The 15,414-nt window shown below is 33.5% G+C and overlaps 3 protein-coding genes, 1 long non-coding RNA gene and 1 pseudogene across 4 annotated transcripts; 4 read left to right on the top strand and 1 right to left on the bottom strand.

Annotated features, from left to right (window-relative positions):
- Positions 1-1,913: 1,913 nt before the first annotated feature.
- LOC108477071 (probable LRR receptor-like serine/threonine-protein kinase At4g37250) lies at positions 1,914-4,818 on the top strand. The gene is made up of 2 exons (XM_017779513.2): positions 1,914-3,699; positions 3,928-4,818. Exons 1-2 carry the CDS (start codon positions 2,142-2,144, stop codon positions 4,596-4,598), a joined length of 2,229 nt encoding a protein of 742 aa, XP_017635002.1. The 5' UTR covers positions 1,914-2,141; the 3' UTR covers positions 4,599-4,818.
- Positions 4,819-6,114: 1,296 nt separating this feature from the next.
- LOC108477546 (microtubule-associated protein RP/EB family member 1C-like) lies at positions 6,115-7,397 on the top strand (annotated as a pseudogene).
- A 73-nt stretch (positions 7,398-7,470) lies between these two features.
- On the top strand, positions 7,471-8,164 carry LOC128279297 (uncharacterized). Its single transcript, XR_008276174.1, has 2 exons — positions 7,471-7,563; positions 7,664-8,164. It is a non-coding gene; the product is annotated as an uncharacterized LOC128279297 (long non-coding RNA).
- Positions 8,165-8,504: 340 nt separating this feature from the next.
- On the top strand, positions 8,505-9,205 carry LOC128285686 (uncharacterized). Its single transcript, XM_053023567.1, has 2 exons — positions 8,505-8,743; positions 8,965-9,205. Exons 1-2 carry the CDS (start codon positions 8,505-8,507, stop codon positions 8,969-8,971), a joined length of 246 nt encoding a protein of 81 aa, XP_052879527.1. The 3' UTR covers positions 8,972-9,205.
- A 3,332-nt stretch (positions 9,206-12,537) lies between these two features.
- LOC108477249 (cyclin-D3-3-like) lies at positions 12,538-14,458 on the bottom strand. Its single transcript, XM_053023362.1, has 4 exons — positions 13,707-14,458; positions 13,403-13,604; positions 13,128-13,258; positions 12,538-13,019 (listed from the first exon to the last, which is right to left on the bottom strand). The coding sequence occupies exons 1-4, from the start codon at positions 14,193-14,195 to the stop codon at positions 12,960-12,962; spliced, it is 882 nt and encodes a 293-aa protein (XP_052879322.1). The 5' UTR covers positions 14,196-14,458; the 3' UTR covers positions 12,538-12,959.
- Between the last annotated feature and the right edge of the window lie 956 nt (positions 14,459-15,414).

The raw sequence follows: 15,414 nt of genomic DNA, 5'->3' as shown, positions 1-15,414 counted from the left end.
CTATAATATATATTGTACTTTTTTAAAAAAACATAAATTAAAATATTAAAGATAATATTGTTAAGAGAGTATGAATAAATCTCCTAAAGAGTTAGTTATGGGTACTAAAAGAAGATACATTGATTATATGTATAATAAATTTGGTAAAAATATTTTCTAGTCTTTCTTAATTTTTTATATTTAGTTATTGGTCCGTTTCAAAAAATTGAAGTAATAAATGATTAATTAAAGATAATTAATCACGACGTTAATATTTTTATTAATTTGTGATAATTTTGATTTATATTTTATGTATATGTTGGTAGAATATGTAAATATTTTAAGCTAAATTTATTAAATAAAGAAAAATTAATAGAATGAGTAAATTTTAGAATTAAATTTATTTACATCAATAAAAATATGTACAGTTAACCAAAAAGTATTAATATTATGATTAATTACTCTTAATTGTTTACTTTTTAACTTGATATAAATTAAATTACTTTAATTTTTTTAAATAATTAATTTACTTAATTTGAGAGATAATTATAAATTTATTCATGGAATTTCAAGTAAATGAAGCACACCAAACAAGGCAGGCAGAAAAAATATTTTATGTATTCTCCAGTGTTTTTTAATAGCCTTAATTATATTATAACAACGTAGGTAAAGCTGCCACAAACAATTAAAAAGAAGATGAAATAAATCAAACCCCAGGTGTGAACAAAATTACAAGTTTAGATCTTAAGATTCTGCAAAGATGGAGTGGGCATTTGCTGAGAGACGAAGAAGAATCCAAAGGCTTTCCCCCATTGTCTTCAAACTCAAAATCTGCCAATAAATTAAAAAAAGGGGAAATCTAGGACCCATAGCTGGAATCTTACAAAATGTTCAGAAGAAATTAGCTATGCACAGCCTGATCAACTTGTATGCTGCCAAAACCAGGACTATTTGGACAGGCATCATACCTGATTGATTATAGGTCGAAAAATGTTTTTTTTTTTTTTCCAGAATAGTTTTAAATTTGGAGCTTCATCGTTTTCTTGAAAGCACTGAACCGAGTGTTGGTCGCTCACGGTTGGGGGCCCGTTGAAATCACTTTCCTGAGGGAGGAATTTTCATGTTTTAAGGATATATAGGCTATAGGAGATGTAAATGTATGATTTTATTTAAGGACAATGGCAGATGGTCAAATTTTTGAAAAGGGTGGAGCAATGAATGAAGACCTAAAATTCTAATAGAACCATTAATGACGCTCTGGAGGATGATGTTAGGGACCCCTTCACAATTATGTTGCCCCTACATCAATGTTTTTTTATTCATTTTCCCTCCCAAATTTTCTTTCCCTGCCTCTGTTTAATTTCCCCTACCACACCCCAAGTTGATTTTGATAGGAAATGTACACAGTATGTTTCCTACACACAATCATCTAAATTTGACGAAACATATAAAATTATTGATGTATGACCGATCGAGATTTGAGGAATATATGCTCATTCTCTTGTCTTTGTAACCCCCTTCTTCTTTTTTTTTTTTTTTGAAAGAATCCCACCTTCGCAGTTTACTTTTATAGACATGATAATTCAAGTATTCTATTCTTATTAATCATTTTAAGTTTACATTAATAATTTCTGTTAAATAAATTTTAACATATTTACCTAGAGATATTTGGTACAATCTACAAATTAATTTTTTCATAAAAAGTACACAATATTCACCCTTAAACCAATTACTTTTCTACTAATAAATATTCTTTTCATCTTGTCACGGATGTCTTGTAGCAAAGATGCTATTCTATAGTTCTCATCTTGTAATAGCTTTACTTGATTTATTTATTTCTAAAACCAACTGTGAGATCATCAGCAAATTATCATTTCGATCAAACCTTAAAAAACCATATATTTTACACACATATATATATATATATATATATATATATGCAGATAGCTGCCAATCCAGAACATTTTTGGCTATATGAGACAAGTTTGTTTTTATTGAGCTGTGTATATATATTTTTAGCTAACTTTCATCACGTGGCCTCTCTGCAACTTCATTAACATAAATGATAAATCTCAGTTAGTTCCTATCTCTCTCGTCTCCTTCCTCCCTTCTCTCTTTCTGTCTACTTTCACACAAGAAATGTGTGATCAGTTTGACAAATCATGAGTTCCTCCTCAAGTCTTAAACTCCATTTTTGGTGGAGAATTCTTGCTGTGGTTGAGTTTCTTGTGGTTCAAGCTTTGGGGTTAAACACAGATGGGATTCTCTTGCTGTCTTTCAGGTATTTGATTCTTAGTGATCCTCTAAACGTATTACAAAGCTGGAACTCCGCCGACCAGACGCCTTGTTCTTGGAATGGAGTAACTTGTGGAGCAGTAAGCAACTCCATTAAAGGCGACCTTCGAGTTACAGGCTTGTCTCTTCCCAATTCTCAGCTTCTTGGTTCAATTCCATCCGATCTGGGCTTACTTCAACACCTTCAGAATCTTGATCTTTCCAATAATTCTCTCAATGGGTCTCTCCTTGTTTCCTTATTCAATTCAACCCAGATTCGGGTTCTTGATTTGTCAAACAATTTGATCTCCGGTGGAATACCAGAAACCATTGGAACTCTGCAAAACCTTCAATTCCTTAACCTTTCCGATAATGGATTGACGGGGGCTTTACCTGCAACTCTTACTACTATCCAGAATCTAACTGTTGTTTCTCTGAAGAACAATTACTTTTCAGGGAATCTCCCAAGTGGCTTCCAATCTGTTCAAGTTTTAGATCTCTCTTCCAATCTTGTTGAGGGTTCCTTGCCACCAGACTTCGGAGGCAGCAACCTCAACTACTTGAATTTTTCTTACAACAGACTTTCCGGGAAAATTCCACCAGAATTCGCCGAGAAAATCCCCAGTAACGCTACCATTGATCTTTCCTTCAACAATCTTACAGGAGAAGTTCCGGATTCTGTCGTTTTCAAGAACCAAGATTCCAAATCTTTTTCGGGGAATCCTCATCTATGTGGCGAAGCAACAGAGCGTGATTGTCCAAGTCCTTCACCAACTTATCCTCCAGCAATGGCCGCCATCCCCAAGAAAACGGATCCCGGAGCTAAAACATCCCGGCGAAACAAGCTTAAACCAGGAACAATAGTGGGAATTATAGTCGGTGATATAGCTGGAGTTGGATTAGTAATTATGGTATTCCTTTTCGTCTATAAAATAAAGAGAAAAAACAGAGTACTGGAGACCACACTGAAGCAAGAAGCTAATACAGCATCCCCATCGTCAGAATCAAAAGTGTTTGCGATATGGGCATGTTTAATAAAGAGAGGAAAGTACGAAGAAGAATCCGACAGTACTGAAGAGGAAGAAGATGATGATGATCAACGGCGAAAAGGGCAAGAAGATGACAAGAAAGGGACGTTGGTGACCGTCGATGGGGAAAAGAAACTTGATCTGGATACGTTACTTAAAGCGTCGGCATACATATTAGGTGCCACCGGGTCTAACATACTGTACAAGGCGGTGCTTGAAGATGGGACCTCCTTGGCGGTTCGACGGATTGGTGAGAACAGTGCGGATGGGTTCAGGGATTTCGAGACCCAGGTTCGAATCATTTCTAAACTGGTGCACCCCAATCTGGTCAGGATTCGTGGGTTTTATTGGGGAGTTGATGAAAAGCTTATTATCTACGATTTTGTACCAAATGGCAGCCTCGCCAACGCTCGTTACAGTGAGTCCTTTTTACCTTTTCAAATTTTCACATTTTCAAGGTTAAATATATAAAAGTTATGTATGTGATATGCTCCTGTCAACGCTGAAGAAGTGAAGTCATGGCGGTGGAGTAGGTTTAACTAAAAGGTTGTCGTTTAATGCATGAGAAAGTCAAACATCGATTGAATATGAAAAGGACCCATCTTCATGCGTTTACATTTGTTAAGTATTGGCTTTTCTGTTTCAGGAAAAGTTGGCTCTTCACCTTGTCATCTTCCCTGGGAGGCTCGGCTAAAAATTGCTAAAGGTGTGGCCCGTGGGCTAGCATATCTCCATGAGAAGAAACATGTGCACGCCAATTTGAAGCCCAGCAATATCCTCTTAGACTCTAACATGGAACCCAAGATTGGAGATTTCGGTCTAGAAAGGCTAGTAACAGGTGATACAAGCTCTAAAGTGGGAATGTCAGCCGTAAATTTTGGTAGCAAGAGGTCGACAGCATCAAGGGATAGCCTCCAAGATGTAGTGGGACCTAGCCCCAGTCCAAGTCCAAGCCCGAGCTCATTTGGTGTATCGCCGTACCATGCCCCGGAGTCACTTCGGAGCCTCAAGCCCAACCCCAAGTGGGACGTATATGCATTTGGGGTGATTTTGCTTGAGCTTCTAACCGGGAAAGTTATAATTGTGGATGAGCTGGGGCAGGGAAATGGGGTGGTGGTTGAGGACCAGAACAAGGCATTGAGGATGGCTGATGCGGCTATTCGTGGGGATTTAGAAGGCAAAGAGGATGCATTGCTGGCTTGTTTCAAGTTAGGGTACCATTGTGCATCTCCAATCCCACAAAAGAGACCCACCATGAAAGAAGCCTTACAAATTCTTGACAAAATCCCATCTTCTTCCCACTATTATGGATACTGATAAACCCATTTGAGAACATTCAGACTACCTTGCTAGTAAAAATTGTATGTAATGATTGACTTACAGGTTTTCTTTTATTTTCTCCTTTTCTTTTTTTGTTTATACTTTTGCTTCAAAGTTTAGGTTTAGCTGAAAATGCATGGTATCGTGCATTGGATGAACTTTTAAATTACAAGTTACAAACATAAATAATATAAATCTGAATAATTACCACATAAAATTTAATTATTTCAAATACAATCAAATTAATAATTAAAACATATAAACTAAAATAATTTAGATATAGTGCACACATGGAATAATTTAAACCAAAATAAAATTTGGATGAAAAAACACATATAGTGTATATAAGCTAAGAATCTTACCATTAAGTCAAAGCATGACATTAAATCAATAGACATAATATGTATATTCACAAAATATATAAAATTTGTATATAAATATAGTTATATTCGCTATAACAAATGCTTGATATTATGAGTTAAGTGGCACAAATTCTGTCATTGAATTTATCAAAAGCTTTTCATTTTTATAAAAATTTTAATCAAACAATTGTATGTGTTAAATATTGAGGTAAATGTTTTGAAGTGACTATCAAAATTTCAACAGTAGTGACTACTATAGCTAACACTACGATAAATTTTGTTATTTGTCATATATGAAATTATCAATTTTAAAACATAACCTTAGAGCTTTAAAGTTGAAATTTTTATATTAAATAAATATTTTTTGAAAGGAAATTTTATTAATTCATTTAATGAATAGGACCGTACAATTTAAGAAAAAAATAACAAACATTCAGAGTAGATGATAAAAGACAAGCTCCACAATATAACAAGGGCTTTAGTCTCAATATAAATAGAACATTATAACACGTTGACAATTAGCTTTGTCACAATACAAGTACGACATATTTAAAGTGATTGCAAACACTTAATACGATAAGGAAACCAGCCTCGAATAGTCTAAAGCGGTGAGCAAAAATCTGCAAAAGAATAAAGCATCTACCAAACTAGAAAGGAGGTGGCAAAACTATCCCTAAAATCACTTGCATAAGCAAGACTACATGCATAAGCAAGATTAAAAAATCGTGTTACAAGAACAAACAAAAACTTTTAAAAGTGAAAACTTATTAAATAATGGAAAAAAAAATTAAAGAACATAAAAAAATTAAATTGCTCAAAACGAAAAAATATGGGGATCTATTGTATAATTTACCCTAAAATTTTTGTTTAAAATTATGATTTAACGTGCCACGTCAACTTACCGTTACACCTAGCGACAATTAATAGTTCAGTGACTAAAATGTTACAATACGATAACATAAGTGATTAAAATGTAATATTTTAAACATAAATAACTAAAATGTAACCTAAAGTAAACAAAAGAGACTATAAATACAGTTTAGCCTAAAAAATAATTTTAACCAGCTGCAATAAGTTTAGGCTTGAGCGGGACCCACTCATAAAAGAGCGGTTTCTCCGGTCCTTGTCTAAGCCGGCTAAAAGCTAGCCCGCGGTTATTGAAATGAAAGAGATCCCGCTCCTCATTTTAAAAACCTTTCAAACATAAAATAGTCGTTAGAAAGAGGCTTGATTTTGAGAAGAAGAAAAAGAAAGCAAATGGCAACGAACATTGGAATGATGGATCTGAATTTCTTGCTTGGATCAACTCCACTCTCCATCTCAATCTCTTCAAAGTCGAAGAGGTTTTTATTTTGTTCTATGAATATGTATTTCTGGTCCGGCGTGGCGGTTCATTGCCAACTAATGGATGCGGTTCACCCGGGGATGGTGCCGATGCATAGAGTCAACTTCGACGCCAAAAATGAATACGATATGATCCACGAGACTTCTTTAGCAAACTCAAAATCACCAAGGTTTTAATTTCAATCTTGTCGATATGTTCTCTCTCTCTCTCTCTCTCTCTCTCTCTTTTCTTTTTTGCTTTGGTTGTTTTGAATTTTGACTTTGGGGATTTTAGCATATCGAAGTGAGCAAGCTGGTGAAAGGCAGGCCGCTTGATAATTGGAGTTCATGCAATGGATGAAAATATATTGTGATTCGGTCAATGAAGGCGGTCTTCATAGGTAAATTTCTTTCACACCCTAAATTTTCTTTTCAATCATCAATTTATTTTAATTATTTTACTTCCTTTCTGGGTTTTCTTGTTCTTCTTGTGAACGGGTATTAAGTTGTTACAATAATTGGCCTTCTCAAATCTGTCTTCTACTTTACCGTTTCCGTCGTGTTGTCTGTTTCAAAGATTGCACAGCAGTTTGTCACATTTTACACTTCCAATATGGTTGAATTTAATCCCCTGGAAATTGGTAATGACATTTGGGATACGTTCATAATTTATAGTTGAATTTTCACGCAATTGGTAGTAGTATTATATATATTACTGTTAGTGAATGGTTTCTCTATCTGGGGTTTTTCTCCTTAAAAGCTTACATTCTCCAAGTAGCTCAGTAAATCATGAATTAAAGGATCTATGAATGATTTTTTTTCTATTGCCATATTTAGTTACAATCCAGTGGAAAGGAGAGAGGCTTCTAAAGGAGGAACGGAAGCAGGCTACAAGAAATCAGCACCGCAGCAATACACAACCAAAGGGTTCAACTGCGGCTCCTAGGCCTCCATCAATCAGCAATGGCTGCTTACGAAGAACAGGAATTTGAGAATTCTACAAATGAACTGATAGTAATTAGTATGTTATGGAACAAATCTATGTCGGGAAAGACCATTAATTTGGGTTCCTTTTGATAAGCTGAACTATCAATAACAACAATTCATAGCATAGTATTATCGGTTTCAGAATATAACAATATCTCTTCTCCTGCACAATGTAGATCACTGAATTGAAGCTGTCAGTGGATAGTCTATAGAAAGAGAGGGATTTCTACTTTTCTAAGTTGAGAGACATTGAGATTCTCTGCCAGACTCCTAAAATTGAAGACTCGCCCGTATTTTCTCCTTTGACTTTCAGATTTAGAATAGAAAAGAATGTTGTTCAAAGGGTTGTTAGAATCCATTGTTTTAACGCCTTACAACATGTTATTGCAGATTGTTGCAGCTATCAAAAGGATCTTATATGCTACAGATGAAGATGATGGGGCAGAGGCCTTGAGTCCAATTGAAGAAAAAACAATTTTAGAAACCCAGAACAGGAAAAAACATCTTGAACATCGATGTCGATGCTGCTGGAAGTACAACTTACTAAAGAACAACTTACTAAGGCAAAGGCTCTCTGATGCTTCTGATGTCCACTGCAGTGGGTCACCTCTTTTGAGTTACCGATCAGAGCAACAACTAAGTATAAGCCCTTTAATGATCTGCTTGACATTACAGTTTTGTCAAGTTCCCTTGCCATATCAATATCTCTAGTTGTGTCTATTGTTTCAATTGTAATCCAACCAGTAGCGTTCAGAACAGGGACATAATATAGTCATCAGTTGCACTTGTTGGCAATGTGTGTTCATATGCGTGAGTCAAATATTATTGACTTTATCCTTTATTTTTACATTTTTTTTTTGTTAAATTTTAAATGACAGAGATGTGGATGAATCTTTTCTTTGAGAACCATTTAGAAGTTTCCTTCTTCGACTATGTTAGCCGGACTGTATTCTCAATTTTATCGTACCTTCTGTCCTAATTTGTTGAACATTGATGTTTGGCATGAATATTTCAAGGGAAAATGAAGATTCCGATTAACATAAGAGAGTGACATGTGTTTGGCGTAGACTTGATGTTAGGGCCTTTAGTTTGTCTTAAAAATGGTGTTGGAGACCAAACATCTCATCAGCCATGTGTCAAAATAGACAGTAAAATAAGGGACTAATTATAGCATCAAACATATATTGTCAATCACTTGTTAAAATGAAAATGCAAAATCTAAATTAAGAATATGAGATTCAATATGGATAACGGACCCAAGAAGGTGAAGTTAGAGAGAGAGACCCAAAATGCAAAAGGTGAAGTTGAAAGCTATTATTCATCAAAAGGAAAAGGGCAGGAGATAAAGAATGCGCAGTTAATTCACCAAGATTCACAAAACATCCCTAAGACCAGCGGCGGTGTCCTCACCGCAGCAGCCGCCGGTGTGGCCTTAACCCTGGAATCTGCAAAAGAAGCAATATCTCAAAAGTAATGGAACAATGATCCATATAGAAATGACCTTTACTTTTATTTTTTCATTTGGAGACTGACTAGATATGAAAACTTGCATGTTTTGTCTTGTAATGTACATTGTGCGCTTAATTTTCGTCAAATAAACAATTAACATCCATTTTTTACTTGTCATTGCTAACAAATGCCTTGACTACTTCTGAAATCACTGATAAACCTGGTTTGCTTTCACTTCGCAGGCATTAAATAGGCTACGTCTTCAATATCTGGCCATGGACTTTGGAAAGGCTTTGATTTGTTATCCACCAACGTCTTTAGTTATGTTACTCGAGCTTACTGTCGAATTAAGGTACGTGTTCAATATGTATCTTTTTTTTTTAAGGTTTTCTTGGAAATTTTATCCTTGAAACCCTTGTTTTAAGAAAAAAGATTGGAGAAACAATGGGCGAAAACATTTAACTAAAATTTCATTATCCATTAGATTTTGAGCCATTTTTATGATTAAGAAACTGCTATATATGAGAAACGTCATAAGAAATGTTTTTATATTCACAAGGCTTAGAACAAACTATTAATTATGTAGGGCAGGACTTTGCTAACGCCATCTTTAATTTTGTCCGATAAAAATAATGGTGAAACAAGTTATTGAAGTGGGTCTAAATCCATCCCCAATGGGTTTGGACAAGAGATTTCAATAAAGTTGAGGCTTAAAATATCATTGTGGAGAAATTTCAAACAAGATTTGATTGGAAGCTGAAGACGAAATCATTGAAGCCACAGCAAGTAACTCATAAATTCCTACAAAACTAAGCAAAACATGTTTGTTTTGTTTGAAATTATGGCAATGGCTGTACCATTTGTCTGTTTTCTTTAAAGAGAATTCAGTGTGTTGAGCTGCCACATTTATAGAACAAAGCTCTGCTTGTTTACAACAAAATCTTAAAATAAAAAACTATTAAAACAGTTGGTTTATTTTGTGCTAACTGAAGGGTCAAACTATGAAAGTGAAATCTCAATTGTTTTGTGGACAGTGGGTTTTGTTTTGAAGCGCATAGATGAGGCTTCCTTGATGAGACCTTTCTGCCACTCCCTTTTTTGCAGTTTTGTACACTTAAAACATGTACAATGATTTTTGGAAAAGGGAATACCATCTGGCAATCCTTAACTTCGTGTATGTATGTCATTTTATTCAAATTATTAAATGAGTCAGGATTTTAAATATCAAGAGATGATTTTTTTTTAATTTAGATTTTACACGGGATGAAATCAAATGACTTTTTAATTTAAGTTTTACACGAGAATGAATAGTATTTTTAATGCCTTTATTTTTTTAATTTTAAGTTTTTGTATTATATCTCAATTTTTAGAGTTCTTTTGCAAGTAACTTCAAAATGTTACACTTTTTCTTATTTTAATATCTCACGTAGGTTAGTCAATGGGTTATAAAAGGTTAAAATGATTTTTTTAATTTTTAGAGTTAGGACTAAATTGATAGATTTTATAAATATTGAGGTAAAATTTATTAAATTTTTAGAATTAGAACTAAAATGATATTTTGTAAACATTGAGGGCTAAATTTTTAAAATTTTTTATATTTAGGATCAAATTGATAGAACGAGGGTTAATTTTATTACTAGACCAATAAAAAAAATCCGCGACTAAAATATTTAATTTTGAAAAGTTTAATAACTAAATCAAAAAATTAATGTTGAGTGACCAAAATAGAACAAAAAGCATAATTGATTGACCATTTTTATAGTTTACCCATAAAAAATAATTTTCAACATTGATTTAATGTTTCAAGTCATCTTTTCATAGATAAAATTTAACAAAAGGATTATTTTGTCAAAGTAATCCCTTCCTAATGGCTTCCCTAGTACTTTCACCTAAACCAACATGTTTCAACCCAAAATAATAATAAAAATAATTTGCCTTCTTTATCATGTGAAGGGATGCAGTTTCTGTTTGCTTTTCCTTCATTCCATTAATTATCAAACCACGCCAAGACAAATTAGTTAGTATAAAGGATAAAAAAAGTGGATTTTCCTTTATATTTCTTTATTTATTTGTTCATTCTTCTTTCTATTATCAATCAAGCTATCAATTTAGGAGTAATAATTCCGGATAGTTGAATTCAAATCTCTTGAAGACGACTGCAAAAACTAATTGAAATTTCAAGTTTTGCTTAAACACATGGCATCTAAATGCACTTCCCAATGATGAGTTACTATATGAGAAACCTGATGAGATGGACATGGGAAGTTTTTCCCATTGCCTCTTAACCTAATAACCATGATGTAGTTCAATCATAAGACAAAAATCAACATGAAAATGTTTTGGAAGTAATTATAACATATACCACGGGCTACTAATGTTAAAGGAAAATGATATCTTCTCAAGCAAAGTATAAGCAGAACTTGAAGATGGCGATAAATGGAAGACTGTCCAAAAAGAAAAAAAAACTTGAAAGCAAAGGGAAAATGGTAAAGCAAATGAAGGACCACAAGCACAAAAGACATCCTGAAAATTGAAAAGCCTTATATCTATTGATTGCCAAATCTCTACTTTCTTCATCCACAAGCATTTCGTGTTTGCTTGGTTTGAAATACAAAAACCTATTCTCATTGTGACCTTCCTGGCATTCTATGTCTACTCGGACTCCATGTCCAACACATATTTAGAACCATGGATATAAGGATGTGACTTTCCAAATACATGGAAAAACTTTTAATAAATGAACAAAATTGTGTTGGACACTCACACCTTAATCCAAATACTGTAAATGCAAGTCAAAATGAAAACCAGAAAACAAACAGTTAATTCTTCCCAGCCTAGCTATTTGATGTTTGCCAAAACTTTTAATTCTTCCCAGCCTAGCTATTTGATGTTTGCCAAAACTTTCTTTTAATTATATGCGACATGACCAACACTTATGAAACATGGAAAATCATCAAATGTAATTAGAATATGATGATTTAGCAGTAACCACTGTGCATAAACGAATTTGCTTATCGTAAGGGCAATCATGCATGATTTGGCACTGCAAACATCTCTTGGTCTAGGACATTAGAACAGATTTACTAAAATCATCATTAGTGCATTCGAAGTTCTTCACCAATAAATCCCTATGCCTTTTTTAACTATTATAGATTAGCTGTTTCTTCAATATTTGATATTGGCAAATCCAAGAATATACAACCACAAACTTCAAAATATCAAACTAAGAAAGTTACTCAAATGAAAAGGTCCCAAGACATGCAAACAAGGAAAAAAGCAGTCTTGATAGATAATAATGCCACAGATGACAGCTATTACTTTTTTCCAGTAAAAGAATATCAAAACCATTAAGAATAAAGATGGTTATGGACTTAAAAAGATTAAATGTTTTGCAGAGCATAACATAACTTGTCATAATGGCTAATGCCATATTTAAGGTTGATGTTGTTAGGGACTTTTGCCGTTCTGTTTGACCTTGTTGAAAGAACTCCCTCACCCCTGATTTTTATTTAGTAAAACTAAGGGGGGACCAAAATCCCAGATCCCAAATTTCCAATTGATTATTATTTCTTTTTCCTCTATCTCGTTTTTATAAAACAGTCATTCATCTATCTACCCCGGGAGAGCACAAAAGTTACAAAGCAGTTTGACTTGGGTTGCCTAACTTGATCTTTGTTCTACTTTCACCTAAATTCTGAGATAAATTACTAAAAATAATGTAGATGCATGCAGATAAACATATGTTCTTTCACAGCTATACATTAGAAGAATCAGAAACCATAGCATATTGAGGCAACCATAGATAGACTCCCAACTGACCTCCAAAGATGAATCAAAATGGAATTTAGCAGATATTAGTACATCTCTGATCCATGTTAGAAAATTTGGCCATAAAAGGCTACAAATAGGTTATGAAACACATCAATTGCACATTAAAGAAAAATTACTACTGATTTGCAGATGAGGAAAATCTAATAACATGTTTAACAGTACTAGTTATTATGACAAAGAAAGATTAACGAGGGCTACTAAGCACATCCACAAACATACGGTTTAGTGAAGGTAGCCGCATCTGCTGGTCTTGAGCTCTACTCCTTTTGAACAGTGGCTGGGGTGACGATGAGACCGAAGATGTCACAGCCCACGAATCATCTGAGCTATCACAGCCAAATGATGCATCAATGACACCATTAGGGCTGCTTGGTATTGATTTATACTTCCTTTTGTGGCCTTGGTTTCATTTGTACTGGCTTTCCAATAACTCTGAGATGAGCTTGTAACAGGCATTTACTTTATCCTATTGAAACAAAATCTGAATTAACTAATGGACAATCAAGTCAATCGTAGTCTTAAGTAAACTAATATCATTTTAGAATAGTTATCCCCCAAGTAATCGTGTACAGACCTCACATGCCTTGAGTACAGCAATAAGCTGTTTCTGATATTCAGGATAATGGCATGGTTCAACCTCTTTTATAACATGCAGCATTGTTGCAGCAGCTAAGATAGAAGGAGTGTAAGTCACGAACCTTGAATCTGGATCAAAATTGGATTGGAAACCTAAGATTAGAACTCAAATAAATGGCCAAAAAACAAATATGCACATTTCCTTCTTATTACAAGGAACCTGAGCTTTTTTATTAGCAATGGAAACAAAAGCTGTTTTGATTACTCACTCACCAGTTATGAGGAAGAGAAGCAAATGCTCACACCTACGAAGGAAATCCCAATGCAAATGGGTCCTCAGCCCAAGCCTCCTTGTAATATGATCAAAGAAAGATATTGGTGTCACAGGATTCATCCTCCATTGCAGGGTTGACAACACCAAAAGCTCCATTCTTTGTATGGTATTTGAATCAAACACATACCTTGCTTCCTCCACCTAAAGAAAAATAAATAAATCACTAAAACCCAACTTTAATAAGTCGATAACAAGTTCAGAAACACAACTTGGACTACAATGTTGTTTGCATTAGACACATACTTGGAGGTCTAAAAGAAGTGGCACTTGAGTTTCCTCAACCTTGGTAGCCAAAGATAAACAAGCCACGATGGTTAATTGTGCCATCCATGGCGTGTCTTCTTGGAATTTAAAGCTTAAAATGAACCTATCAAAGTAATTAACAGCAAGAACCATGGTCAAGGCATTGAACCCATAGTGTGCCTTAACCTTGAAAACCCAATCCAAAGCTTCTTTACGAGCTAAAACTAAAGACTCATCTGGAAAAAAATCAACGTAACCCTGATGGGTTTGTTTCTCTTTAGACATTAAAGAGATTAACTCATCGTCTTCCCAGAACAAATCATGTTCGTTAAGAAATAAAGGTACAAAATTCTCCTTTTCAGCAGGAATTTCACTTCCATTTTCTTCAAAACTATAAACTCCTAAATCTTCTTCTTCACATAACAGGCCATCAAGATTCATCAATGGAGGGCTTTGAATCTGCTGAGTCCCTTCTGCTTGCAGAGCCATAGCTTTCAAAGAAGAGAAAAAGAAATTCTCCTTTCATTATAATAATAATACCATAAAAAACACAACAAATCTCAATCTCATTTGTCACTCTTTCATCTGTAAGTAAGACTGTAAGAGGAAGATGAAGAGAAAACAATTAAAAAATAAAAACAAAAACAAAAGAGAGATGTAGTTAGAAAGACAAAAGAGAGATGAAGTGAAATGTAACTTTGACCCTTTTTATCCTCTTCTATGTTTTTACCATATTCAAAAAAAAAATTCCATTTTCTTTACTTCCTTTTCATAATAACAATAGGGCTTACAAGTTAAAAATTTTTAAAATAATAAAAAAAAATCAATTAAATTTCTTGCAATATGTTAACTTTATATCTGTCCAGCCGAGATGACCCAACTCGAAGGTCTATTCAAAAAATAAGAAAATTTAGATAAAAATATAAATATAAAAAATAGACTTGGATAAAAAAATAACACCCATTTATAAAATGAATTGGATCTCAGGTAAAGTCATTTTTGCTCGAGCCCATTTTTCTTTTTGCTGTTTTTTACCCTTTTGTTGATATTTTTTTGTTGTGTTCTCATCATTTTAATCATTTTATTACAATTTTATTATTATGTTGTTACTATTTTATTATTATTATTTGGATATTATATAACTCTTATTTTATTGTTAATTTTATTACTATTTTAGAGGCATTTGCTTGTTAAATTGCACCTATCTTAGTGTTATTTAAGTATACATATTTTTAAATTTATTTTCAAGTTGTTAGAAAATATTTATTTTAATATTTTTAGTATTTTAGATATATTATATATTTTAAAAAATAAATAAAAAAATTAATACTGGTGAATGAGACCGGACTCGAATTTTAGTATCTTTATCTAAACTAGACTTGGACAAATTTTTAAACCTATTTTTTGAGCCGGATACGATCCTAACAAACGAGCTAAAGATTTTAATTGAATCCGACCCTACCTATGGACATCTCTAATTAACTCTAATTCTAATCTATCAATTAGATTATTCAAATTTAATTTTTCGTCAAAGCCCTTCGCATATCTGTTAAGTGATGAAATCACACTTGATATAGGAAAATAATGATACGATAGTTTTTTTATTAAGAATGATACGATAGTTAACATTGTGTTTTAGGTGGGAAAATGTAAAAGTTCGTTAATTTTTAAATTATTTTATGATGATTTAATTAATTTTTAAAATTTA

This window comes from Gossypium arboreum, chromosome 12 (genome assembly GCF_025698485.1).
Source record: "Gossypium arboreum isolate Shixiya-1 chromosome 12, ASM2569848v2, whole genome shotgun sequence".
NCBI classification, from domain to species: domain Eukaryota; kingdom Viridiplantae; phylum Streptophyta; class Magnoliopsida; order Malvales; family Malvaceae; genus Gossypium; species Gossypium arboreum.
The sequence above is the reverse complement of the archived record's forward strand: the minus strand, read 5'-3'. Positions and strand labels throughout refer to the sequence as shown.

Bases quoted from the DNA above. Each gene is read 5' to 3' on its own strand.
- LOC108477071 (XM_017779513.2), top strand. From the start codon at position 2,142: ATGAGTTCCTCCTCAAGTCTTAAACTCCATTTTTGGTGGAGAATTCTT. The intron at 3,700-3,927 runs GTGAGTCCTTTT...TTTCTGTTTCAG, and splicing joins CCTCGCCAACGCTCGTTACA to GAAAAGTTGGCTCTTCACCT.
- LOC128285686 (XM_053023567.1), top strand. From the start codon at position 8,505: ATGAGATTCAATATGGATAACGGACCCAAGAAGGTGAAGTTAGAGAGA.
- LOC108477249 (XM_053023362.1), bottom strand. From the start codon at position 14,195: ATGGCTCTGCAAGCAGAAGGGACTCAGCAGATTCAAAGCCCTCCATTG. The intron at 13,605-13,706 runs GTATGTGTCTAA...ATTTTTCTTTAG, and splicing joins CACTTCTTTTAGACCTCCAA to GTGGAGGAAGCAAGGTATGT. The intron at 13,259-13,402 runs GTGAGTGAGTAA...ATTTTGATCCAG, and splicing joins GCTTCTCTTCCTCATAACTG to ATTCAAGGTTCGTGACTTAC.